The sequence below is a fragment of the Echeneis naucrates genome, chromosome 9 (assembly GCF_900963305.1).
Source record: "Echeneis naucrates chromosome 9, fEcheNa1.1, whole genome shotgun sequence".
NCBI classification, from domain to species: domain Eukaryota; kingdom Metazoa; phylum Chordata; class Actinopteri; order Carangiformes; family Echeneidae; genus Echeneis; species Echeneis naucrates.
In genome coordinates this window covers 15,656,620-15,684,340 of record NC_042519.1, presented here as the reverse complement: position 1 = coordinate 15,684,340, position 27,721 = coordinate 15,656,620, and the positions used below count along the sequence as shown (strand labels likewise).

Genomic DNA, 27,721 nt, shown 5'->3' with positions numbered 1-27,721 from the left:
TGGCACCAAGGCCCCTCCTCCAGACTCTATCCCGGCAGAGGGTTTCAATCATGTTTCAAGACAGCGGTTCACTTCAAGCCTCCTGGCCCACGGATCAACTGTTTTGATCCAGTCTGGCCTTGTGACAAAGGGAGACTTTCACCATAGAGATATTTGCAGGATCTTCTGAGTCGGACTCGCTCTGAACCGTCTGAGTCCAGCCCCCCTGGAGCAGGTGATCGTTTGCGCTTGAACTGACGCCGGAGATTCTGCGCTTGGACAATGCTTGTAACCAGCCAGGGAGCGAATTTATTACCATCCTCTAAGCCTTAAAAGAAAAAAAAAAGTCTGCCTGGATTTTTTTTTTTATTAAGACGCTGCACAGATCATTTATTTCTCTCAGCTCCGTGCAGAGCCCTGTTTTCTGGTGGCGCTCTGGAGGAGCGCAGAGCTGAAGGGGAGACCTGCTGTTGTTTGCCGAAGTGCTTTAGCTCGCCAACTCATTTTTTAACCCCTAAATAAAAAAAAAGTGTACCACAAGACCGGGACGAGGCTTTAAATGTTCGGGATCCAGGAGCACCTGATACGAGAAGTGAGCGGATTAAAGGAGCGAAGTCTTGGAGAGGAGATGGATCCGGTCCGGTCGTGGGTGCGTAACGTCGGGGTGGTGGATGCGAACGTCGCAGCGCAGAGGTAGAGTACAAACCCGGCGCTCCTCCGCCCGGTTCTTTCATCTGATTCACTCAGCCTGGTTGGCGACAACACCGACTTATTTCCGCGACCAATACCATCAAGACAATGTGGCTTCTATATCTTTCCTTTAAAAAGGGCTGCAAACTACTTGTTGCAGACGATCACACGACTCTCTGTAAAAACCCATTTGAGCCAAACTCACGAAACTTCTTAAGGTGATGTGAAATAGATTATTATTGTCATTATTATTATGAGCTTTTCTAAAAATCAGTGAAAGGGAAGTTCTGATTATGTGCACAAAGGGAAGGGAGGCCTATGCTGCACGAAACTAATAATCAGTGGTTGACTTTGACTTGAAGCCTCAAAGGGACCATTTGATCTGAGAATTAACTGTCGTGCAAAAGGTCAACTTTCATTTTTAGATTGAACAAATACACATGAAATTTTTTTCTCAAAAATCTCCGAGACAAGATAAATATGTTTTTCTCAGACCGGTTATTGGAACTGATGCTTTCTTCAGCTAAGAAACGCTTTTTAGATTTTTCAAAAGGTAACACTTGATCTATTTTTGATGATTGTTTACATGTCCCAGATGATCAATCAGTGCCTTCGCATTTTTTAATTTTCTAAACGAACTTATCATGTTAGGAAGTCATAAAAATGCAGTAGAAGAGAAAAATAAGGAAACAAGTTAATTCGTATAATAAATACCTTAATATGTACATAATATATAAATATCAGTTAGTAAGAATTACAACAGCATTGGCGTTATTCACATTGCGTTTAGGTTATTTGATTAACTGAAATATTATTTTGAACGTTAAATTGTAATCTAAAATAAGCTACATTATTAGTTGATGTAAAATCACAGACTTTTTTTTCTTTTTTTTGTTCACAGAAGCGTTCAAGGAATAAATCTATGTCGACTCTCAAGTTTGAAGCTTTTTTTTTTTAAAGATATAAAATGGCTCGTTTTAGACTGAAGTCACATTCAGAGAAAAAAAAATCTGTGTGGGCTCTGTGTGGTTGAACAGACCTGAGGATTTGAACATGTCTTTTATTTCTGTGTTGATCCGAGATGAAACACTCCGAGTTTCTTTGAAGGGACTAAGCCTGAATCTTTAAATTCACTGATTTAATTCAACAGTCAGAAAACCTATTGTAGTCTACAGTTTTCATCCAGGATGATCCACATCATTTTTACTCAGAAGAGCTGATTCTATTGTGACTTTATAGTTTCAGGGGTCAATCACAGTTAAGTCAAGCTTTACTTTTCCTATTTGTTGTGTCATTTTCCAGGTCATACAGGTTTTCGTATTCAAATTATAGCAAAAATAAAATATTTACAAAGGATATATAAATATTTATATTTGGTGTTCATTTTTTTCTTACCATTATGTGGGTGGTTAAATGAAAGGCCCAAAAGATTTTATGTAATTGGAAATATGGCTGTAAGATTTTTTTTAAATATAAAATGACTGCCATTAAAGTGGCAGTCGTAATTCAAACATTTCGCTTTCATGATTTGTATTAAAACTGTCATGTTTTTGTCGAGTTTTATTTGGTTAATTTTTTTAATTGTCATTTGTTTTTATATATTACTTATTATTAGAGATAATATTTACAATCAATTGCATGCGTCATTTATATATAGGGGTAATTAAGTGAAGGACAAACTTTTTATTTATCATTTGAATTTGAAACACTGTATGAAAAGATGAGAATGTGTGATGAGAACCGGCGCTGACTGTCTCTTCCTGTGTGTCCTCAGTGGAGTTGCTCTGTCCAGAGCTCATTTTGAGAAGCAGCCGCCGTCCAATCTCCGCAAGTCCAACTTCTTCCACTTTGTCTTGGCTCTGTATGACAGACATGGCCAACCTGTGGAGGTGGAGAGGACCGCCTTCGTGGACTTTGTTGAACATGAAAAGGTGTGTGATTATTGTACACTTTATTTCAGATGTAACCAGGTGCTCAGCTTGAGCTTCCCCATCCTCAGTAAAGCCAAGCATATCTAACAGCTGACGGCTACATGTTTACACAAGCTTTACCCTCAATGAGCTGATGATGTGGGATTGAAAAAGAATATCTAATGACTAATTAGCAGCTTGCCTCATTAGGAGGACATCACTCCTTTTTAAAATGCAAATTCTGCTCACTCCTGTTAAGTTATACAGTGAACTAATCATCAAAGTCTCTTTTCCTACATGCCCCCCCCCCTCCCCATACTCTAAATACTGTTGTGGGGGGGGGGGTTGGATTCCTCAGGTTTGACAGGACCGAAATAAGGAAGGGTGTAGTGTGGAGACAGAGATAGAAAGAGACCACAGAGGGCAGACTGCCTGGAGTGGGAGCCGTATGCCCAGTGTTGATGGATGTTTTTGCCTTGTGGCAAGGGGGGCAAAAATCTCCTAAACTGGCAACAGCTCTCCCCCGTGAGAAAGATGAGAGGACACAGTCCTGTCAAGTGAAGTTCAAACACAGTTTGGCTATGAATTTCATGGGGCTAAAGAAAGGGAGAGCAGGCTAATGCCAGGGCAGGAAGCTGTCAGCGTGCTCCCCTTTGTGCCACGCAGGCCACAGGCACAGTAAAATGACAGTAGTGGAGGAGTTCATTTTCTGCATGGTTACCCTGGCATCTGTTTTTGCTTTGTAATTATGAGGAGGTAGAGTGATGGCATGGCAAAATAAATGTTCCTCTGTGTATATTTACAAAACTTATGAAGCCAGGCATCCATCTATCTCCTGATGTGTCTCAGTCTCACTTGTGATATTGAGTTTTGAGCTCTCTTACCTTCCAAGTTATCTTCATGCATCTTAATTTCCGGACGTCTTTTTTTCTTCTTTCTTCTTTCTTTCTTCCAACTGCCTCCTTTTCCTGGTTTCTCCTGCTCCCTTAACTTCGCCATTCTCGCTGCTCCTTCCTTGTTCTCGTCTATGTGATGCCAGCCTCCTGGGTTATTGGACCAGAGAGCAATCCTTTGAGACCACTTAGAAAGTCCAGTGGAGGTAGAAGAAGAGAAAGGAAGCTGTGGAACAAGAGACAGAGAGGGGGAGAGAAGGAAGAAGAGAGAGGCTCGTGGAGAGCCTGGGGGAAGGAGGGATAGCAGAAAGGAAGTTTTTCTGTCAAGGTCGACTGCTACTCAGTCTCATATGCAGTACTTTCCACCAACTGGAACACACTTCGCGAACATACACACACACACACACATGCATCCACATATACTGGACTGGCCAGTGCTACCACATTGCTGGGAGGACCAGTGCATTTGATCTGAAGGTTTAAGCAGTTCATATCAAACATGATAGTTAGACCTCCACAAAGAACATCCGACTCAAGGTTAAGCGCTCAGCTTATGAGCACAATGCAGGATCCCATATGGGCTTTGAGCAGACAGCCCTCTGATCTCAATGCTGCTTCCAGGGAAGGGCGGGTCTCAAAGATTAGGAGAGACTCACTGTGCTTAACACTGCATGGGGATGCCCAGCTGTACTTATCTGTGACCCAGATGTGCTTAACTAGATGCCCTGCATTTTGTCTGTCTTTTGTGTCTTTCCAAGGAGCAGACGGGAGAAAAGACCAACAACGGCACACACTACAAGCTGCAGCTCCTCTACAGCAACGGTGAGTCCGGTCAAATGCACGCTCTCGGGTTGTGGGTGGATTCTTCACCCTCTGAGGTGCCTAATGTGATCATTTAGACACGATGCTGAAAAAAGTTACCAGTGACACCACTGCACTAACATGATGGACGCCTTTCCACTTAAGTAATGTGTCTTCACATCCTCCCCTGCTTCACCTCGCCTCTCCTCTCTGAGCTCATAAATTTCCTTCCGTTCATTGCCTAATCACTGGGTTTGCACGATTCAACGCTCAGCTGTGCAAGTAGTCTCTTCTGGGCCCACGTTTGGGGAAATGAGGCACATGTTGCCATACTACTACACCCCCCCCCCCACTTGCTGCACCCCCACCTCATAGTGCTTCCACATCAGATCGGGGGGCTACACAGAGAAATTTGGTTCCCATGAGCCACTACTGCCCCTACTCTGCCATCGCTGTGGCACCCATGGGAGAGAAGATAAAAGACATGTAATACAGAAACCCCCTCATCCACCCTGCGTACATGCACACACACACAAACATACAAGCTCACCAAAAGCATTTCCTCTACATCCCTTCCTCTCATCCCCTTCCCCCAAGCGATATCAAAGGCATCTCAATCGAGACTTTGATGAGAGGAACACATTTTAAAAGCAATATTCTCCAAAGTCTCTATAAAACTTCCTTGGGTAATATGCGCTTCTCCCTAAAAGCAATTCATTAGGTGTCATACCCCTCCATTGTGTGATTTATTGTGAATGTTTCATAGCATCCACTGGTTCAGGTGTATCCAGAAATGTTGCTCAGAAACGCAACTGATTACACAGAAGCAAGAAACTGATCAAAAGTCATTTGCTTTTCCATTAAATCCCATGACAAACTGATAAGTCTCCTGTTGGTGTATAATTAATCTCTCATTAGTAAAATAAATTTAGGAATAAATCATACGTTGACATAGAAATAAGCACAAAACGAAAAGCCTGACAAATCGTGAGAACCTGGATATAAATTCTGTCCTGAAAGCAGAACATGACTAATAATCATCAAACATTAAATAACTCTCAATCCCCTCAGAAACCATCAGTGAGAAAGTATGAAGTGAATGCCAATCTTATTCCTCCATGTTTTCTGGACAGAGTTCAATGCTTTTCTGAGAGCTTGTCCAGATTTTGAGGAAAAAAAAAAAGATTTATGGCATAAATCTTTCCTTCTTATTTCAAGAATCCTCAGTGCAATGTACTTTTTTTTTGTCAGTGCATGGTCAATTTCTTTATTTCAGCATGAAAGAAACAACTAAAGGTTGCATTTTGCAGCTAGGCTTATGTGCCATAATTCATTACTGTTCATTTATATTCAGGTTATCTATATGATAAAAATGGCTGTTTAGCACAAGTGCTCATCTGTTTAGCTGACACACTGAACAGGAGATCACACACTGGTGCCTTTTTAATGTCTTAAATACATTTTAGAGATATATGTTATTGATAATAACCTAGTGCTGTGTTTTTTTTGGTTTTTTTTTGCAGGTGTCCGTACGGAGCAAGATCTTTATGCAAGACTCATCGACTCCGTCACCAAACAGGTTGGTAATCTCTCCCCGAGTCCTCTCGAAGGGGCTTCCACCTCGAGCTATATAAACAGAAGTTTCATTGATTCTCTGTGAAACTGAATCTTTCCCATTACTTCTCATTTCCTCCTCTCAGCCCATATCATATGAAGGACAAAACAAGAATCCAGAAATGTGCAGAGTTCTTCTCACACATGAGGTCATGTGCAGGTGAGTGTTTGACCCAGACACACACACACACATGCACGCACAAGTACGCACACATGCACGCACACACTCTTTCTCTTGCTTTCATAGAAACTTTCACCCAAAGGGACAAAATCCAAATATCCATTACTCTCCCTCACTCTGTTTTGTCCCAGAGAGTTTGAAATGTGGTTTTGGGATGACGCTTGGGGCTGTACGTTTTTGAAAACTAGTCTGTGGCTGAACTGTAAGTCAAGCCTGTCTGTCATCGTCCTTGTTACAGTGGTAGCCCCATGCTGCTCTCTGCTGCAGCGCACCATGTTCTTGGCAGGCTCCTGTTTCTTCCCAGAGCTCCTTGCTCTGTGGCCTGAGGTTTAGAAGCCAAACCTCAGCTGACAGCAGCAGACACACTTTGGCAGAACAGTCCACCTTCCCTCATCAGAACTGCAGCACTTATGTTTTGTTGAGAGAGCATATATGTGAACTTTGTCAACAAGTATCGAGGTGCAGAAAGTTCTTTCAATGGCCCAGCACATTTAAATGTGGTAGTCGTAGCATTGGGACCAAAGGATTTTTGTTATTCTTTGGTGAGTGAAGAAAATGGTGAGTTTGGGTACATGGGCGTAGGAGAGGTGTGAAAGAGTGGTCTGGGAGCAGGGCAGTCATCCAGGATTGGAGGGCAGCAGGGAGAAGGATAAGGGGTTGGGACAAGGGGAAAGGGGCTTAAACAGAGTGGGTTTCGCCTTTGTGTAGCCAGCAGATGCCCGAATGTGACTCACAGCTGGCTAATAACAGAGCCGAAGAGGCAGAGGGCAAGCGTCACAGCTGGGGAGTGAGGCCGTCTGACAGGGGGGCGGAGGGGGGCAGGGCAGGGCCAAGCTGGGACATGAGAGGGGTGAGGCGAGGTGTAGGGGTGGCAGATGGTTAGGGGTGGGGGCACTTTTGTTATGCAGTGAAGGGGACTTTGGGGAGGGGTGGGCTGGGTGGCCGGCCAGCAGGCTCCTCGGACAGGACTGCTGACAAATAGTAGGATGTTGTGGGATGGTGTGTGTGTGTGTGTGTGTGTGTATATGTGTGTGTGTAGTGAGGCTGCATGGGGGTTGAGTTTGATTTTGAAATCAATGTGACAGATTGCCTGGCTGGCTTTTCACTTTTGAATAGTCTCTCACTGTTTGTAGGGTGTGTTGTTGTACCTTTTCTTCCTCTTTTATTCTTTTGTCTATTCCTCCCCTCCCCTCTCATGCCTCCTTTGTGTTCTCCTGGATCTTGGCCGACTATGGGGCCGAGTAGTCTGGGTTGGAGGATGTGGATGGCCCAGACAAATGATGGCTCCTCTTGTTTAATTGTTTTTTTTTTGTTTTTTTTGTTTTTCAACACTGACTTTTTCCTCCTTTCTGTCTCTTTAACTGCCCACTCAGTCGCTGCTGTGAGAAGAAAAGTTGTGGCAACCGAAACGAGACACCCTCTGATCCAGTCATCATTGACAGGTAATGAGATCAAACTATGTCCGCCACCTCAAACAAGCACCTCTTCATACTGAGTGTTCAGGCGAGCCTTTGTGTTGCACCTACACACTCACACACAGTGCCGGGGAGAGATCATGCTGAAGCTTCTACGTAGAGATTACTTGAACAGTTATTCACTACTGTGAGAAGAGTAGTAATGTACCTCTGCAGCGTTCAGAGGTTTCATTGTTTGTTAGCTTATTTCTTATATAAATATTAATCTGAACACATGCATTACATAGAGGTATGAATATTTACAACATAGTGATACGGTGTTTCTGCCATGTACATGTGAACTTAACCAGTGCAGGTAGGCTGTAAGATGGAGTACAGAGTGTCTGTGTCAGTGTCTGTCTCCCATGTGTTTCTCTCTCTTCGCCTTTCTGTTTATCCATCGATCCATCTTCAACCCTCTGGGATCTGTTTCACTTTGGTTTCTCATTACCATGAACAGCCCACATTGCACCTGAAACCTGCCAAAAGTGTAGATTTTGTTTTTATCAGAAGCATGTGGAAGTTTCATCCCGCCAGACCAGCTCACATATGTAGTAAATGTTCACCCTGACAACTGCTTATCTGGCTTAAAGCTGAATGACCAAAGATATAATCAGCATGTGTGAGGGCCTTCACGTCCTGGGGATTTTGGAGGTCTCACACTGTCTGCCTGGCATTAGCCTTCTTGATGAATGTTCATAAGCAGACTGAATGTGAAATACTTTCTGTGCGATGTCATAGATGCAACCTTCATCACCTTCCCCTCCCTCTCTCCTTCCCTAGAATTGCATGTCAAGAAAACACTCACTTCATATACGTCAAAGACCCTTTTCTTTCCCCTCCTCAGTTCAAGCTGGCTGGCCGTTGACAGTGTGTCTCAAAGGATCTCAACTGAAGATAGTTTTCATATAATGGAAAAAGGGGGCTGTTGTCTTTTGAATTTTGCCAGAATGCGATGGAGCAGCTGCTTTTCTCTTTTGCTGTAGCACATTACTCTCCCAATAAGCCCCACTGCACCATTTTTATTTTTACTGCTAACATGGCTGAACCTCTCCAAATGTGTTTCTAAGTAGCTTGGTGGCTTGCTGGTGAGGAGAGCGATTTATATCTTATTGTGACTTGGTGTGTGTGTGTGTATAGGCTGTGAGGATTGATTTAAATGGAATCATTGACCTACTGTACTTTCTAATCACACTGGGCATATCCCATCCTGATGGGGGCTTCTCCCTCTTGACTGGTCTTTGAAATCCTCTCCTCAGGGAGCAGCCTATTAACAGCCAGTTAATTTCTGATAAGCCAATGGAATTTGTGGAGCCCTGTGCCCTTTTATCCCACCTTATGTGCACTTTGCTGTTTGACTGTAGTGTGTGTGTGTGTGTGTGTGTGTGTGCGTGCGTGCACGTGTGCATACTCATCACTGAAAACAGGAGGGCAGAAAGATTGAAAGGGCAAGATGTGTGTATGCTTTGAGCCCAATGTCAAAGTTAGTATGTACACGAACGGATGTATATTTTCATGCGTGTGTGTCAGGATCCACGCACATTTATTTATGTATATAGACGTACGTGCAATTGTCTATGTGTCTGTGTGACCCCTACTCTGACCTTTTTCCCTAGTCACTACTTGGGTCTTAAATTATTCATGTGTGTATGGGAGTGTGTTCCTGTGTGTGCACTTGTGTGTGTGTGTGCGGAGGAGACGGTCTGTTTCTGTGGCTGCAGTAATCAGCTTCCTATTCCCAGCCCCAACACCTGTTCTCCAATTAACATGCAGCGTGTTGGGACTCACTTGCTCCGATCGCCCAGTCTCTGTTTTCTAGCCTTTTCCTTCCTCCTTTTCTTCTTTTTCTCTCACTCCCAGCAACATGCTCCCTTCCTCCCCGCCTCAACTTGTGTCTATACTTCTGCACACCCCTCTCGCTCTTTTTCCATTTGCCCCCACTGTTTAATTCCCTTGCTCCACCTCTTTTTACTTCACTTTACCATCTCCTCCACCACCCCCCACCTTCGCTTTAGCCTGTCTAATTTTGCCATAATTAGGCGGTGTCATTAGGACACCTACCCAAGCACAAGGGAGTTCTGGGGAGCAATTCCCCAAACAGCCCCAAACCCCCTCTTTTCTAATCTCCTTTCCATATTGTTTCAGTTTTCTCTCCCCCCTGCTGCTACGCACCCCCCCCCCCACCCACTCCCCTTCTTCCTAATCCTGATTTGAGTGAAAGGAGAGAGAGAAGCGATCGCAGCTGATCCAATGTGGGGGGTGAAGGAATACGGGGCAGAGAGACTGAGAGATGAAGCGAGCAAGGGCAGTCGTTGACAAAGAGATGACTCTTAAGTTGCCTATGGGAGAGAATTATCTATCGCTCTATCTGCCCCACAACCCGCTGTGCCTATTAGTTTTACAATTGTCTAATTTTAACTTGAGTGAACCATTATACTAGAAAGCCTGGTGTGACTTCTCTGTTTGGAGGATGTCGCCTATCTGACTGATGGATTGGCTTGTTCATGGATTGGTTAGATGATTGATCAAGTGACACATAGATAGATTGGTTCCTCTGGGCACATCACCATAAATCCTCACTAATGTTCCAAACTAGCGGTGCCAACGTTTCTACTACTTTTTATTTTTGAATGATCTTTCACATAAATTCCTATTCGGCCACAACATTTTTTAACTGTGTGGTGATTTCAGGCGAGTTGGTTCGTTGATTGACTGAGTATATAATGGTGTAACATGATTACATATTTTCTTCCCCAATTTATCAGGCAAAAAAAAAAAAAACTCCTCAAATGAAAAATTTGCCCTTTCTCTTGCCCCAATTTGTTTTATACCTATAAGTTTTAATCTTTATTCCCTATCATTAAGCAACAGATCACATAAAAAAACGCAATCAGCCCCTTGTGTGATGCAGATTTTTGTCACTTTCAATCGTGCTTTGTTGCTTTTATTGCATAAAGCTTCTGTGCAATGCGAATTCTCAGTATTAGATATTTTAATGGTGGTATTATTGTCATGCTGACCCCTGACCTCTGAGGAACTATATTGGTTCTGGGCCAAAGCTGGCCTCTGTATTTATGAGTGGACCACGGGTTTACAATGGAGACAAGCAGATGTCAGTATTAGTATTAGACTGTGTGGTTTGTGTGCGAGGGGTCAGCTCTCACTGTGAGTGTGTGCTTTTATACTTGAGAAGCTGAGATCAATAGTGGGTCATAAGGCGTGTGTGTGGAGGGCTCCATCGTGAGGCAAGAGCCTTATGAGGTAGGATGGTGGGGGGGGTGCTGATCAATGGCAAGCACTATCTCACTAATTGATTGTGTTTCCAAGAGGGGTCTTTTTTAACAAGCCGGTGCTCAGAGAAAAGAAGAATAATCAATAGGAATTTTCCAATGTCGTCAATATGGCTCTTCCCTCCCCCACACTAAAAACAACTCCTAAAGACTTAGAAGCACTCATGCATATCAAGCCTAGATTTTTTACATTTTGTTGTTTCTCGTAGTTTTATGTTTGTTTCAAACTGTTAATTTTGCTTTTGGAGTTCATTATTTTGCGATTTAAATGATGATTAGTTGTCCCGGGCAATGCCTTGACTTCAGATCCTTGGCTCCAAGAGGAATCCATTAGTCTTAATCTTAGGTTGTGGGTTTTATTGATCTGTTTGTAGTCTTGTTTTGGGTTTATGTTTGTATCACAGGTTTGTTCACAACTAGTCAGTGCAGTGTTTTTTTTTTTTTTTTTTTGCATGCGTACTTTGTTTTTCTTTTTGCGCTAATTAATTTACTGTACACTGTTTCGCTTTCAGTTCAATTACAATATCTCCCAGTTGATTATTTATTTTTATAATCATTAGTTATTCATTCATTGTGCTGAAATTAATTCAGAAGCATATATTTTCTGTGGAAAGACTATGATTTCATACAAACACACAGTCTTTACAGTGTCACTTCTCTAAGGATTAATATTAAACTGAACAGTTCAGATATCATGTAAACCAGATACTCACTCTGGCCATCTGTTTATATGTTAGTCCATGCAGCTGTTTCTGCCCATCTTGAATTAATTTAAAAAAATAACAATGTATAATGACTGAGGCAGTTTACCTCTGAGCTTCCTGAATTGTATTTTTCACAGTAGCTTACCTGTTCCTACAGCCCAGTTTCTCCTTGTTCTGCTGATTGCGGGGAACAACGGCCTCCTTATTCTTCAGCCTCTACAACCCCCCCCCCCCCCCCCCCCCCCAAAAAAAAAAATAAAAATAAAAATAAAAAATAGAAGTTGCAAGTCTTTGGGAAAAGAACATTAAACTATCAGCCAAGGAATAAATGCAGCAACATTTTTTGGACGGTGTCAGGGGTCGAATTCTTCCCCTTTCCCAGATGCATACTTGAGTTCAGCCGCCAAGTCGCTTTGTTAGTTCATCATATATGCACTTGAGAGTTTTATGTGCGAAACACTAATGTCATTTTAGGAGATTGTTTCTCAGACCTCCCTAGTAATACTCTCCTGTAGCTGTCAAGCGGAGCTCATAGATCTCCGTGTTGAAACTGGCATGTTGTACTGCCGGTACCTTTTTTGTAACATTAGAGAAAAGATTAGTCAAAAATTAGTCAAGAGTTTATAATCTCATGGGGCAGCGGCATGATTGAAGGATTTCTGAATGACACAATATAGAAATTACAATTTAAGCAGATCTCCTTGCTAAGAGATAATTAAAAATCAAGTCAAGCAGCTTTAAATCTATACATTTACTTTTGATATATTTCACTGTAAAAATAATCACCAGTAAGAATGTGATGTGAGTTGTTGGGGTATTTGCCTGCAGAATGACATGTAGATGATTTCGGCAGAGTTGCTTCAAAGTTACATAGACCTCCAATTATCTATGGCTAGTGTTGTGCGATGCTTAGTTTATAGCTCTGTTCAGTTTTATGATGGGAAAAGTTGTCTAGAGAAAGTGGAGCCACAGAATCAAATCTAATCGGTTTTGTTTTAATATTCAGTCTTTGATAATATAATTGCCTCAGTTGTCTGTGCTTCTGGTATAAAGGTGTTGATTTAACCTAAGCAAGCTGACGAGGCAGAATCGTTTTCATACGTGAGCAAAAATAAATGATGAGCGATAAGACGATGATGGAGGAGAGGGACATTGTTCTGACATTCTGGTGTTTTCCTCACATCTCAGTATGTGTTGTTTCCAAGCCAGCGTTCACGTTTATGACATCAATGTGCAATTCCATTTAATTCAGGGGGGTAAATGTTTCACCAGGTGTAGTGTCATTCTAGCGTGTCAAAAATTATTGTAACCTGGTGACCCAAAGTTTAATATGGCCTGAACACTTGGTTTCAGAAACACCTGCATTCTAATTATTAATATTTTTACCTTGTCTTATTGCATATGTTGCCATATCATAAAAAAACTCCGCAGTTGCTGTTGATATTCACTGAAGACACCGAAAACTGTACAGCTGCCGTACTACAGTCACAATAATCCATATCACATAGATCCTGATATGAATATACATAAATTACCTGTCACACAAGCATACAGAAGTCAAAGTCAGACACACTGTTCCCCCTCAGTCTACTGTCACAGGTCTCTCCCTGGTGGGCTAGTACTGTCCAGTCCCTCCAGACTCCCTGTCAGTAGCTCCTCAGACAGGGGGCCAGGCAGCGTGGCGACAAGGCCCTGAGGCTCCAGTGCACACCGCCTCACAAAGCAGAGCGGCACACAGGCTGGACCGCTGAGCAGTTGGCACAGGACCGGAGGGATGGATCCTCCCTTGGGGCAATGCAAGGAAGAGAATGGCACAAAGACGGACAGTGAGAGACAATGCAATGTCGAGAATATCAAATTTACTGACAGGTAGACGTAGTGCTTCAAACTGTGAGCGCCCCATGGTGAGAGTTAGACCGGTGAAAATGAGTTCAGAAACCGTTTGGCCCAACTACAGCTTTCCACGTTGTGGTTTCACTTGAATTGGGAAGATCCTGGACACCAGTTTGCACAGGAAGTGTATAATGAGTGGTAGGTTATGAGCAGAGTTTGTGTTTGGTCACCTTTGCTCTGCGCTGGCCATTGTTGGCTGCTGTGGTTTGAACCCTGACATCAGATGTAGGCCCGGCTTGTTTGCTTTGAGAGCCTACAGAGGGGGCAGTCGGAAACACAGAGCTGCAAAGAAATGTTTTGACAGGAAATGGGAATGGACTACCAATGGGCTAATGTGGAGGAACAGCAGGGGGAGTGGGTGGGATGCTGAGGGAATGGTTGGGGGGTTGAGGTTTTGAGCTGCAGCTCAATGGCATCTTGAAAGACCTCACACTCCCAGAGTAGCCAGGGCAGACCCTCCTATTTGTCTGGCCCCTAATAGGGTTCACCTTTGGTTGAGAAGTGTAGAGATTAAGTAGGGGCACTCAAAAGATCAGAAGGGGGCAGATTAGTGTGATTTAGAGGCACTTCAAATTGCAAGTAAGTGAGCAATGTGTGCCTGTGTGTATGTATGCGACATTGCATTGGGTCATGTGTGGGTTTATTTTACATATGATTCTTGCATTTGCCTTTTATTTTCTGTGAGGGGATCATGTGTCAGTCTGAACAGGATCTCATGAGTGTGAGTCCTGTTGTGTGTGTGTGGGTGTGGAGTCAGAGGCCAGTTAACAGTGGTATTTAAGTGCAGGGGCTGTTTTCTTTGGCTGGGTGCTGTGTGTGTGTGTGTGTGTGTGTGTGTGTGTGTGTGTGTGTGTGTGTGTGTAACAGGGATCGGTCATCCTCCTATGCTGGGGTCTTAAATTTCACTAATGACTTAACAATGCCCCCTGGTGCTAGGCTGGCCCCGCCAGCCACCTTGTTTGTTTGTTTGTCTGTTAACCTGGAATCTGGACAGATGATGCAGTATTTTCTCAGGAGTTGGATGTCACTTGTTCAAAAATCTCTTTACACTAATATTTACCCATCTGCAGTATTACTTAAACACAAAATATCCCAATCCACAGAGGCTCCAAACAATATCTGCTCTTTTTTGTCATTCATTAGAAAAAGCAACCAGGTAAGAATCTTTTTTACATAAAACTTGAGGAGAAGTAGGAATCAATGCTGTTTGGTGTTTTCTACCCAAATCAGTGATGCAACAAATATTGTCTATAGAACTTAATGCAGGGTCGTGGGCAGCCAAATGACAATGGGCAAAGTGAGTGGGCGGGTGGGGGGGGGGGGGTACATTGGACAGGTCACCAGTCTATTGCAGGACTGCCACACAGAGTAAAATTTTTCATTTGTAACAATTGTCATACCTGTGGCCAATTTAGAGTCACCAATCAACGTAATGTCTTTGGACTGTGGAGGAAGCTGGAGCATCCACAGGGAACCCACACAAGAAAGGTTTGAATCCAGAGCTTTCTAAATGTGAAGCAACATTGCGACCACTACTCCACGGAGCCGCGGCAGATGTTGTGATCTCATCATTATGGGGGAATATATAAGTCAAAGGATAAAAGCAAGCTAAAAATTGCAGTATCACTATAATCATTTCCAGCGTGTGTGCGAGTTGCAGCGGTCCTGATGAATCTGTCAGGGCCGAGGGCAGGGGGTGATGTGACTGCTGACAGGCTCCCAGCAGGCATGCTGAGAGCCCCAACAGTCTGTGTGCCCTCTGTTTAGCCCCCCTATCAACCCAGCTCCCCTTCTCCTCTCCCAGCCCTCAGCTCCACACATTTGCTGTGTATTAGCTACGGACAGTAAATTACAGCGCCCTGGACCTCTGAGTGATTCCATTCCCATGTTTTCACACGTTTCCACGTTTCTCTCTTCTCTCCAGCACTTTTATCCAGCTCACCCTCTCCGCATCTGTCTGTCTCTGCCTTCCTTTCTCTCGTTTTGATCTGTTTTCCTCCCGCTGTCTGTCATTTTTCGTCCTGGCTCTTCGACTCCCTCAACCCTGTCGGATTTCTTTCCCCTGTCTGTCTTTCTTTCACTCCTGTTATACTTCTCATCCTCCGTTCTTCTATTGTGTCACGCTACACAGCGTTCCCTCCCTTACACATCCCCTCTACTCCCCCTCTACTTTCTTACAAGCAGGTCCCTGTAGTCTAGGCTTCACAGGTTTCTTTGCCGCTTTTCTCTCTTCCTCTTAATCGTCTTCCTGCCTCTCCCTCTCTCCCTCACTCTCCCTCCTTGCCCCCCCACCCCCATCCCCTCCTCTCTCTTTCTGGAAACAGATGTTGTTTGTCAGATCTTATCATTACTGGCTAATTAAGAAGACATCTCTTCTCCTTCTGTTGTTGCTTCTCTTTCCACTCCTAGCCCTCTCTGTGGCATCCATCCCGCGTTCATTGTTCTTCTAAAAAGAAGGTTTGGGTCGAGCTTTGATATACATGTGTTATTGGTAAATCTGATGAGTGGCTGATTGATTGAAAGGGTGATGAAAAAGCAAGATCAGTGTTGGTGTATTGCAGATAACCTTGTGTTGTGTTTGAAATCTATTCAGCTGTACAGGGTGCTCTGCTTTCCATTTGACAGTTATGAGAGTATATTTTGAATCCCCATCCCTTAGGACACACCAAGCAGGCTGGGAGAGGTCAGGCCACTGATGGGACTTCTATTCCCTGTCCTGGTTGCGAATTCATGCTCTCTAGACTCTGAATATCTATCCATATCCATCTATTTGGCAGGCTGACCGCAGTCCCATGTGGCCAAGCTTTGTATGCAATCTATGGCTGAGCTAAGCTTGGGACCCTGACACATTCATTCATTTGAAAATGTTCAAATGCATGTTTAGCAGCTAGCATGAAGTTATGCAGTAAAGCACTTAAGCACCCAGGAGAAACCTTGTTAAAACACTCAAGTGGCTCTTGTGTATCCTTCCCATCACATCACTTTCCTCCTTGCAGCGCCTCTTTCCCTCCCAGCTCTGCTGTGCTTCTGTCACTTTTTGCCGTGGTAAGCCAGAGGGTTTTACAGCGCCACCCAGCTCTATGAATCAGCGCCAGTCGTTTCAAAGTTTGCCTTTGTCACAGTTCTCAGGTTTAGAGGTGGGATAGGCTTTGGCTGAGGTTGCAGGGGTGAAACCAGCCTGGGAGGCAATGAAGAAGAGGCCAACAGGGGCACAGCCAGTCCAGCAGGCAAATTCATAAAGCGCCTCCCTCATGTGCATGTTGAGTGCCTGACATTACCTGTGAATGAAAACGAAGAGAAAAGGAACCCAAACATAACTCAAATATTAGACAACAATGGAATCTAAAATCTACTGAAACTTTATCTAAATCTTCTTGTCTGAATCTTCTGATTAGATAACAATGAAACAAAACTATGAATCTCAACTGATACTTGATTCTTACTTCTCATGGTCAATACAGCCTTGAGGTTTGAAACCTAGTGCTAGTTGGCCATAGTGTTTCATCCGTGGAGGGAAGTAATTAAGGACACACTTTTAGTAGCTAAAAAATAAACAAGTTTTTCAGCTACTTAATTTGAGAGTTTACTTTTAACAGTTTTTCGCGTTTCATTATATTTATTTCATGATTTGAAGTGTTTTTAATGAACTTGACATTAGCTTCATGAAAATAGTTTACAATCATCCAAGCATCTGAAATTACATTCTAATGTATAACAACACTCTGCTTTGTAAGATGACTTATACTTTTAGTATTTAAAAGTATAGATGCCTATGAGGCTTTCCTTGGAGATTTTAAATATATGACCTTCAATACTTCCTCCACTGGTTTTTACTATCCTTGGTCTTGGTGCTTATCAACATGTGGCTCATACAGGATAAGCACTGATGCCCCTAAAAGACAGTCACCATCCTTTATTTGCCTATCAGCAAGCATTGGTAAACAGTGCAGAGAAGTGCTGTAAAATAGTAGGACACTGCAGCTGTAGCTGTTGTGTATTTTCTAAAAGTTGGGACAGAAGAGAAGAAAGATAAATATGGGTCAGTTTTACTCATGAAAGCTGAGCAAAGCTGATGCCAGAGATTTCCCTGTGTGTGTGCGGATGGGGGAGTTGTACTGGAAAGGCTGGTGTGAAAGGTCCTGTGGTGGTATGCGACAAAGGGGGTATCAGTTTGTGGACGGTTTTCTGTGCCCCATTAGCAATGTCAAAGGTCATGTGCCCCGGGTGTTAACCCTGGTGACCAGTCTGGCTTCCAGTCTGCCAGGGGACCTGGGTCCAGGGGTATTTATTACTAACCCCCCCATCCCTCTCTCCTCCCTCCTCACCTCCCTGCTCCATCCCCCAAACTCAGTTCTCCCCATGGAGGAAAACAAAACACCTCCATCCCTCCCCCCTAGCCTTTCCTCAGCCTGGGTACATGTACTAATTGGATGCATATCCATACAATGATGCATGACGACCCATCTGTGGATCTGTGCCTTGGCGTGAAACATTCTTAGGTCAACAGTGGTTTATCCAAATCCTTGTCCATAGCCCTAAGCTGTAGTATTTTTTGGCCCATTACATTCATGCTTTATTAAAAATCACCGAGCGCTGATATGACTTTTAGGCATTTGTTTCTGAAGCATCATTTTTGTTCATATGTAGATGTTTGCATGATTCATTGTGCACGTATGGTTGGAAGTCTTTTTTTTTTTGGTCTCTGTGTTTTTCAATGAACTCACGTGTGTGTGTGTTTGTGTTTGTGTGTGGCTTGCACAGCCTGTGTGGGACATATGCCTGCATACGTGCATGTATCTGAGCCTGCTGCATGAGTTAGTGCTCTCAGTCTGTGAGTGTGGCAGAGGAAGGCCCTCAGCATGTCAGTATGTTTTAATGCCGCACATCTGGTTTCCTAATTTTCCTCACTGCCTCCCTCCTTCACTCCCTGGCCGCTCCCCTCCACCGCGATGTCAGGACACTGTTTTGTTTTTTCAGTGTGATGGTGGTGGAGGGGATGTGTGATGAGTGATGGCCCTGGATACAAGACATCAACATTCTTCCTCTCTTCCTCTGTCTCTTTCCCTGCCTCGCCTTTTCTTCCTTTTTTTTTTTTGGTGCTCAGTCTCTATGGACTTCCTACACCCTCTATCTATTAGGCATTACAGAGAGGATCAGGGGTTCCATGTACAGCGAGAGGATGAAGAGGAGCAGTTCCTTTTTTATTTCTCCACCTCTTTCTGCTCATTCCTCCTCACCTCTCTCCCCTATGTCTGAACAACAGTGCATCCATGTCTGCTGAACAAAAATGACGGCAATTTCCTCCTCCTCATTCTTTTGCTGAAATGATTTCCTCCCATATTTTTCTATTAACGCATAAATTTGTCATCTGTGGCGCAATAACAACAAAATCGGAAGGCCAGAGGCAAACCCAGAAGAGGAAAGCTGTGGTGAAAAGTTTTCTCGCTGTTAACTAACTTGAACTCTACATTATAAACTTTTGCATTGCATGCTCACATGCTTCAAGAGCTGCCACTACCAGTAAACCTACTTTTACAATGAGCACAGAGGGCGATGTGTTTAATGTCTATGTGAAAGTGCAGTTTAAGTCAACAGTGATTAGCGCTGATGAATGCCTATGAAAATTTTTGCTAGAGGTCTTGTGCTGCTTAGGTGCTCGCTGCTTGATTAGGTCCATATGTAAAACATGGTGAGTAACACTTATGTGTAACAGATGCCCCATGGACCGAGAAAAATGAACCTGGGTGTCCACAATGAGGAGTGAAATTTTACAAAAAGCAGCATCTCTTTTATTGTTTTTAGTGTCATGACTCGCTGGTTGGTCATTGAACTAATTTTAGTTATTAAGCAAGTTGTCACCATTGGGATGGCTGCCTCATACTGAGAGGCCTGTGTTTAGTCTTGGGAACTGAAGCAGATGCAGACAAAAGCGATCAGAGGCTTTGACAGAGATGCAGAAGTGACGACAGAAAAGAGAAAACAGACTCCCTGTGGTGCCGCACTGGAAAATGATCCCGAGGTTTAAGACTTGGTTCTTTGTTTTGTTTGTGTTTCCTGCTCTAAGTGTGTCAGTGAAGGGATGGTGAAGCAAGATGAAACTTGGTTCCCGTTGATGACCACAGTGGACAATGTGAAACTTATCAAAATTTGGTTTCCCAGTTGTTAGGAATCAATACCACTTGTGCAGCCCCACAAAATCTTCTTGCTAGCAGCACAAAAACAATAATTATTCTGGACATGTCTGACAGTTTAAAAGTTGAAACACGTTTCGCCTCTCCAGTGTTTTAGTAAAACAGAGGCACTGTGGTACACCTGCGTTGTAGGAGAGAATATTCTGTAAATGCACAGAACAAGGAACACATTAAACACAAACACGCAAAAGCCAGTGGAGTTCTTTGAAAATAGCCTTTCTTTGCAATTTCCCCATGACATGAAGATCACCTCCAATTCTTTGCATGCACTGCTCATCCCTTCCCTGTGGATGGGGAGGTGTGTGGGTGTATTACATTACCAAAACAAAAACAAACAACAGCAATATTAAACTTCTGCAACCACAATAGAGGAGGGGATAAAAAACAGAGGGTCCTCGACTTCTTATTAATTATGCAAGATTAGTCTAATTATAATTCAGCAAATGAATGTGTGGCAGAAGGTGCGAGGCGACGGGGCTGGGAGATTTGCATGTTAAGTGGGCAGGGGGAAGCGGCTAATGCATGCTAATATATGCGTCAATGTCTCGCTTTAATTTCAGCATTTGCAGCTGTGTGCGTCCGAACTGAGGGGGGTGAAAAGTTGACTCAATGGGTTTTTTTTGGGGGGGGGCAAAGGTGGGGGTGTCAGTGTATTAGAGTGTGCATGCATGCATTTGAATGCGTGCTTGTGTTTCTGTGTGTGTGTGTGTGTGTGTGTGTGTCTTTGCATGGATGTGTACGTGAGGCATCTGGTGTCATCCAAACAGGAGATGATGAAAAGAAGTCAACAAACAAGGTCAAGAACCCTCAGAAAGTGCACAATACCTGAGATGGATGTAGACAACCTCTTAATTAGGGTTGTGATTTCACAATGTGACACATCCTTGATGTACAGATTCATCAAGGCAGTCAGTAAAATGAGTGATGGCTGTTGCATAAACAACATTTATATAGTCAAAAATGGAAGTGAAAGGAAACTAGTGTTACCAAACCACAGCATGAGTTTGTACGTGGTTATTAAATCAAAAATATGGTTCCTGTGCTGTTGTGAATTGCCCCCATATATATTACTGTTATAGCCATATTGGGCCATATTGTAAGTTTCATGGCTCAGAGTATAATGTACATCTTGTACATCAACCCTTGAAAGAGGCAGTAAAATGAAATAGAACACTTTTGATTGAGTTTTTTTCCCCCCAAGAGTTAAGAAATAAATAGCATAACTTTAAAGGTTGAGAAATTTTGGGGAAGCGCAGATGTGTCCTTTTACATGTTTCCATGCCAATCTTAAGTCTAATGCAGCTTTGAGGTTGGAGGTCCGAGCTCTCCCTGGTAAATTATAATCACCCTCTGCCAACAAAAATATTGATTGTCCTCCGAAAAAATAGCGCAAATCAAGAAATATTGGACACACTGTTGGAACTGAGCTCCAGTTGCAAGCCAGGTCCTGTTCACAAGGGAGGAAGTTGGAGCGAGTGATGGAAGAATAGTGAATAAAAGCTGACAGAATGAGCGAGAGATTAGTATTTGAAGGGAGGGTTGAGGGCTGTGGGGCCAATATGAAGTTCCTCTCCAAACAACCGCTCTCCATTAGATCAGTTATATTTGCTCAGTGCAGAGTGTGGGTGGGATAGGAGCTAACCATGTTGCCCAGAACCACGACCTCCCTCTGCAGCATTCTTTCTTCTGCACTGTTGTTGTTTGTTTAATTGGAAAATTAATAAATGTGATTTGGGTGAGGGAGAATAGTAAAGTGTTTGCCGGGAAGTGGACATCTGGTTTGAGTGTTTCCCGATATACTCTTCAGTTGCCATCATAATATCTCAACCTTGCATCATCTCCAAGCTCATTTTTCTTTTCTCTTACTTTAATGTACACAGTCTAAATTCTCCTCTCAGTGAGATTTGTGTGTTTCTTCTCAGCCTCATCTGCACCTGCACCCTTCATATACTTTTCTGCATCCCACCTTGCCAAGTCTCTCTCTGCTTCCTCCTCTCTGAATTTCACTGATGGAATGGGTTTCTTGTTGTTGCCTTCTCCGCTGTCTTTGCCTCTCAGCATGGGGACTTTGGGATTGCGGCAGAGCTTCGTTGCCATGGCAGCAGGCTATGTTGCCGAACTGTGTACACCTGGGATTTGGAGTCTCTCGCCATAGTCTCTCTCACTCCTATTTATTCCACCTTTCTCTCAGGTTTTCTTTGATGTAGCAGAGGCTATCAGCACCCCTCACTCTCTCTCTCTCTGTCTCCATACTCTATCACACTCAAAAAGTAAGCTCACATATGTAATGAGACACATATACTTGAAAATACAATTCATGTCCATACCAAATCCTGTGCCTCCATCACTACTTTCCTCTTTCCACCTCCTCATTTCACTTTCTCTGTAGTTGTCTCTACTTCGTTTCCCTCACCATTCCCATGTGGGGGTTCAAACACAGCATTGTGGGATACCACGGTCCCCTGAGTCCCCTGGCATATATCACTGTCTCCAGTTTACTTTGAAACACGGCAGCACTTTTCACTGGACTGTGTTTCAGATTCTCATCACTTGATTTAAAGTGTAATAACATTGACTTTAACAGTATCTTAACAGCTGGGATTGATGTCTAATCATATAGCTGTGTACAAACACATACACACTCACGTATGCAACACACCTGTCAGAAAAATAATGAACCCTTTGACTGCTACTGTGTTGGGCGGGTTGCAAAAAATCATATACACAATTCTTTCAAGTGATTTCTTCGTTGCTGATGTACAAACACGTGTCCTCTTATTTACCTTTGCAGGTTTTTCTTGAAGTTTTTCCTGAAGTGTAACCAGAACTGTCTGAAGACAGCAGGAAACCCGAGGGATATGAGGAGATTTCAGGTACGGAAGAAAAAAAAAGAAAAAAAAAAGAAGCAAAACAGAAAAAAAAAAAAAAAAACTCTGAGTGAGCAGAAAGAAGGAATGTGGATGCCCTTCATCCTAACCAAATGATTAAATAATTAATTTCTTGTCCAGTCTGTGCTAAGTTGAGTTTACGTTCTCATATAGTGAAGCTCTGGAAAAGTTTTTCTAACGGAAGACATTGTGGAGGGAGTTTGAAGGCAAAGTCAAAAATCAATAATAACCCAGAGAGATGGAAAGACAAGCGAAATAAGTTAGATATGTGGGGTGCTGGGGTGCAGGAAATAGGTTGAGGTGTTTCAGGAAGTTGTCAAAAATTGAGTGATTGGCTCCAGATGGAGGAGGTCATGCTCCGTGACCCAGGAAGTGGTCATAAGGGACACTCCTGCCTCACTTCCTCCCCCGTCTTTCAGCACCAGCAGCCCCTGTCTGGCATTCTCCTTCTCCCAGCAAAGCCTCTGTCCCTTCCTACTCTTTGAGAGCCCTCGGTCTTCAGCCATGTTTGCTTTAACTCCTGCTATGTAACGCATGCTGGGAAGTTATGAGCACGGCAGACTCTCATCTGAAAGGTGTTCAGAGCTGGACAGGGATCTGCCCGATCGATAATTTACAGTTATTTTCCTTTAGGTTCCCCTTCCTTCCCCCGACCTACAGCACATGTGCTTTTCCTCCTTTTCTTTTCTTGTGTCACTTCACCAGAAAAATTATTGCCAGCTGTTTAAGGGAGCGCAAGGTTTAATCTTAGTTGTCTGATTTTCTGAAGATCGATAAAATATGTATGGTTTACTATTGCATATTGCTTCTTCTTTTTTTATCACTGACCCATTCCGTCTAACTCTAAAAAACATATTCATGAATACACAGTCAAACTCATTATCACTTTCAGAAATAGCTCCACATCGACACTCATAAATATCCAAAAAGAAAAACCCACAAGTACCCTCTCATTAATTATATGTGTATCAGCCATGCAAGGCAGATGTGGGAAGGGACACACACATGCTGCGGCCAGAAAATCAAATTAGGGCACCAATATATCATCCACTACTTTAACGGCCGGCTAATATGGGAGATGTTGTCCATATGTTTGGTGTCATTGAAGGATCAGGAGGAGACAACGATGATCCTGCTGCATGTTGTATGAATCAGAAAGTTAGGCAAGAGGCGCAGGAAAGGCCATATGGAGACCTGATGGAGGCGCAGGGGGAGGGGGTATGTGAGCAGTGTCATCGCCAGAATGCAGACATATTATGGAAATCCCAGAGATGTCACATTACATATTGAGAAATATTGCTATCACCGAAACAAATTGTTGCTCAGGGATTTTGCTGCTGTAACCGGAGATTGTATGCTGTCCAAGTTGTACAGCAACACTCATGTATCTTCCTGTTGGCTCTTGTCCTCTCTATCAGGTGGTCCTGTCCAGCACTGTGAGTGTAGATGGCCACGTCCTAGCTGTGTCTGACAACATGTTTGTCCACAACAACTCTAAACACGGTCGGAGAGCCCGCAGACTGGAGCCTGGCGAGTCTGTTGAGAATACTATGGAATATGGTCAGACACTGACACTGCAACGCTATAATGTCACACCCCATTTATCCTTTTCATTTCACTTCATGTTCGCTTCATCATTCACACTCAGAAACATAGAGTCATCCAAAGCAATCTAATGGCAAGTTTCCTGATGTCCACTTATAATCACTGTAATATATCAAACATTAACAGTGATGCTACTGAGGCGATTAACTGAGCTAATTTATGCATTCATTAAATACTTCCTCACATAAAACATAAATAGTAGTAATATCTGGTCTTAAATCACTTTAAAAACATAATTTATTCAGCTGTAGGTCAACAAGTCATAATGATCTCCAAACCAAGGGACACAAATAATATTATCACATACTGTGATGCAAAATAACTACAAATAAGTACATATACTTGAGTACTGACTTACTTTTTTCAACTCAATTCTTCATGTCTAAATTTTTTAGCCCATGTATAAAACCCACATAATGAATGAAACTACGTTAAACTAGCCATGACAATTTATTTATTTATTTATTTTTTTGCTTTTCTTTGCTAGTTTTTCCTCAAGCCCAAACAAAAAAATCAGCATTAAGACATTCCATTATTTGAAACCCGTTGGAAGTATTTTCTGTGCTCTCATCTGCGCTACTCGGATATCCTCACAGTAAATCTTGCTTTGCTCTCCTGTCCAGCCACCCCGTGTATCAAAGCCATCAGTCCCAGTGAGGGCTGGACCACCGGCGGGGCCATGGTCATCGTCATCGGAGAGAACTTCTTTGACGGGTTGCAGGTGGTGTTTGGCAGCATGCTGGTGTGGAGTGAGGTAAGAATTGTCTTCAAAACATCTCACTAATGATCCAGTCAAAAGCACAGTTTGAAATGATATATATAGCATATGGCTTGTCTCATTATTTAGATGATTTATGGGCAGTCTCCATAAATTAATCTTTCCACAGTATTGTGGTAGCCTAAATATTTACAAGGCATGAGGCAGAATAATTTGCTGCTGTTTTGTGACACAGTTTCTCTGCCGTGTCCTCAGCTGATCACACCACACGCTATCCGTGTCCAGACACCCCCTCGACACATCCCCGGGGTTGTAGAGGTCACACTGTCTTATAAATCTAAACAGTTCTGCAAGGGAGCTCCTGGACGCTTCATCTACACAGGTATTAAAACCAGGCATTGGGCTTTTTTTTCCATTTCATCCCCAGCCTGAGGAATTTAAACATGAGGTTTTGAGAAACTGTGACTGAGGTGTGGTGTACTTTATGCTTTCAGCTCTTAATGAACCAACCATAGACTATGGATTCCAGCGCCTTCAGAAGGTCATTCCTCGACATCCTGGTGATCCAGAAAAACTAGCTAAGGTAAGAGATTCCAAAAGAAACAATTTCCAATGGTTATGATTATATTTGAAAGAAGTGTGTAAGTGATAGAGATATTAAAGAAATAAATTCTGTTTTTTGTAGGAGATCCTCCTGAAGAGAGCAGCAGATCTTGTGGAGGCCCTGTATGGAAATCCACATAGCAATCAGGTAAACAGGACCATGTTTAGTGCAATATCCAAAAGACATATCTAGCTTTAGCCTGCTAACTGGCTAATTTGAATACGTTCGTCAATAGCTTTCCAGGTAATACAGTGCAAATTAATGAAATGACAGATTTAAAACCTCTTTGTCACAGGTAACCCACAAGAATTAATAGTTAGATGGGATTATTATTGTATTTTACTACTCCGTTTTTTTTTTTCACAATTTCTATAAAATCCTTATGTTGTTCTGAGCAGGGGTTGCTTTAAAAGCTTTGCAGTAGAAGCTCCATCCTTTGAGAATTGACTTAGTTGCCAGTTCTGTCAGAAAAAAAGGCCATAACATAAAAAGTGTGTAAACACTGTAAGCAAACATTGTGCCATATTGGTTGTTTATAGCGGCCAAATTGCTCTTTGGCAGTGTGTTGTGCTCAGATGTCGGACTTTATGACAAACACTTTAATGCTCCAGCAAGAGTTGGACAACTCAAAGCCGTCTAACCAAACAGTGTTGTCTCCCGTTTGGACCATTGTTGACTGTTGGATTTGCTCTCCTGTAGGACATGCTGTTGAAACGTGCGGCTGACATTGCCGAAGCACTCTACAGCGTTCCCCGTCCTCACAGTCAACTGCAGGCGCTGCCAAGCTCACCAGCCCATGGCAGTGTCATGGGTCTGGGCTCCTACCCCTCTCAGTTAGGCGTCAGCATCGGTGAGCCGGGACAGAGCAGCCAAGGTGAGTAGAAAGAGCAAAAACCTACTTCTTTCTTCTTTTTTGCCTCAAAGGCAGCGCAAATTTGACTCAGCATTTTCATTTTCCATCCAGGATACATTCGAAACTCCAGCAGCTTGTCCCCGAGGGGTTACCCATCAGCCTCCACCCCTCAGCAGTCCAGCTATGGTGGCAGCGGTGGGATGACCGGAGGCTACGGGACGGTTCCCATGACCAGCCTAGGCGTTCCTGGGTCTCCTGGGTTCAGCAGTGCCTCGCCGACAGGCTCTCCCTACAGTAAGACCTGATGTGCTGTCTATTAGTCTATAAAAGTGTTTTGTTTTGTTTTTGTGTACCTCACACAGTCGACTGTGCAGAGATGTTCACACCTGAAGCTGACTCTTGCCCTCTCTTCTGCAGTCATGCCCTCCAGCCCGACTATACCAGGAAGCTCCAGCTCCTCATCGTCCCTCTTGCCTTTTTCTTCCTTCCCATCTGCTGCTAAACAGAAGAGTGCTTTTGCTCCTGTCCTCAGGCCCCAGGGCTCCCCCTCCCCTGCCTGCCCAGCATCAGGGGGGAACAGCTTCAGAGGTAGCCACCCAACTCACTATCTGACCCCCCTGTCTGAACTTACAAATGCAGTCTAACCCCTCATACTAACCACTCAGAAGGTATGACTGAGCAAGACAGAAAACAGTTGCTGGATGTACATTAATGCAAGACCTGATTGATTAGAATCATAGATTTTGTATATTTTTTTCTCTCCAGCAATGACGGGCCTGGTTGTTCCCCCGATGTAGCAAAGCACCCACCCCAATCTACCCCAGACCACTGCTTCACTTAGCCCCTCTTTTGGCACTGAGAGGGCACGGGTGATGGAAAATTGTTCACTAGTGACCGTGTATAACTTTCCACCCTGAGTCCCATGCCATTTCTTAGACCCTTTTTCATTTATGTGGATAAAAGGGACGGGGCATGAAAAAGTCCAAAGACCAGCCATCTACTTCAGAGGCAGAGGAGATTACTCCACCCACAACTACAGACAGACCATCTTTAGCTAACAGCACCAGACTGGACCCATATTATTGCTGTTTGTAATGAAGTATCTGCGTTTTGAAAGGAAACAGGGAAACTGGTCCTATTTTCACCTCAAGCTTCAAAAGCATCTGTTCTGACCTCTGGCCAGCTCTCACATGCAGTATTCATTTCTTTCAACACCTGCCTGAACCTTGGCCAGAGACTTACAGGACGCGCTGTGAGTGCGCTGCCAGATAACGGACAACCTTGATAAAATGTCGCAGCTCTCAAAAGCGGGGTGCTATTCTGTCTGTGTATGGACACTTTCCATGGCATGTGTGTACACTGTCCGTGAGTTAGCGAGAGGTTTTTTTGTAGTAGACTTTTTGAAGACAATTTACATTCCAGAAGAATAGACCCTTTATTTTTTGTTTTGACA

The 27,721-nt window shown here is 43.3% G+C and overlaps 1 protein-coding gene across 7 annotated transcripts; it reads left to right on the top strand.

Moving 5' to 3' along the window:
* The first annotated feature begins 538 nt into the window (after positions 1–538).
* ebf2 (EBF transcription factor 2) lies at positions 539–27,326 on the top strand. 7 transcript variants are annotated; one of them, XM_029510371.1, is made up of 16 exons: positions 539–672; positions 2,444–2,600; positions 4,237–4,294; positions 5,797–5,852; positions 5,974–6,047; positions 7,442–7,510; positions 22,392–22,473; positions 23,907–24,048; positions 24,717–24,847; positions 25,067–25,193; positions 25,306–25,394; positions 25,497–25,562; positions 26,115–26,289; positions 26,380–26,562; positions 26,686–26,856; positions 27,034–27,326. In XM_029510371.1, exons 1-16 carry the CDS (start codon positions 539–541, stop codon positions 27,063–27,065), a joined length of 1,746 nt encoding a protein of 581 aa, XP_029366231.1. In that variant the 3' UTR covers positions 27,066–27,326. The 7 variants fall into 7 exon arrangements, with proteins under 7 accessions (XP_029366231.1, XP_029366235.1, XP_029366232.1 ...); XM_029510375.1 differs by having other exon boundaries at positions 4,231–4,294; positions 26,380–26,560; positions 26,762–26,856; XM_029510372.1 differs by having other exon boundaries at positions 4,231–4,294.
* Positions 27,327–27,721: the final 395 nt, after the last annotated feature.

Coding starts and splice junctions, on each gene's coding strand:
- ebf2 (XM_029510370.1), top strand. CDS start 539: ATGTTCGGGATCCAGGAGCACCTGATACGAGAAGTGAGCGGATTAAAG. Junction 673..2,443: donor GCGAACGTCGCAGCGCAGAG/GTAGAGTACAAA, acceptor GTGTGTCCTCAG/TGGAGTTGCTCTGTCCAGAG. Junction 24,049..24,716: donor TGAGAATACTATGGAATATG/GTCAGACACTGA, acceptor TCTCCTGTCCAG/CCACCCCGTGTATCAAAGCC.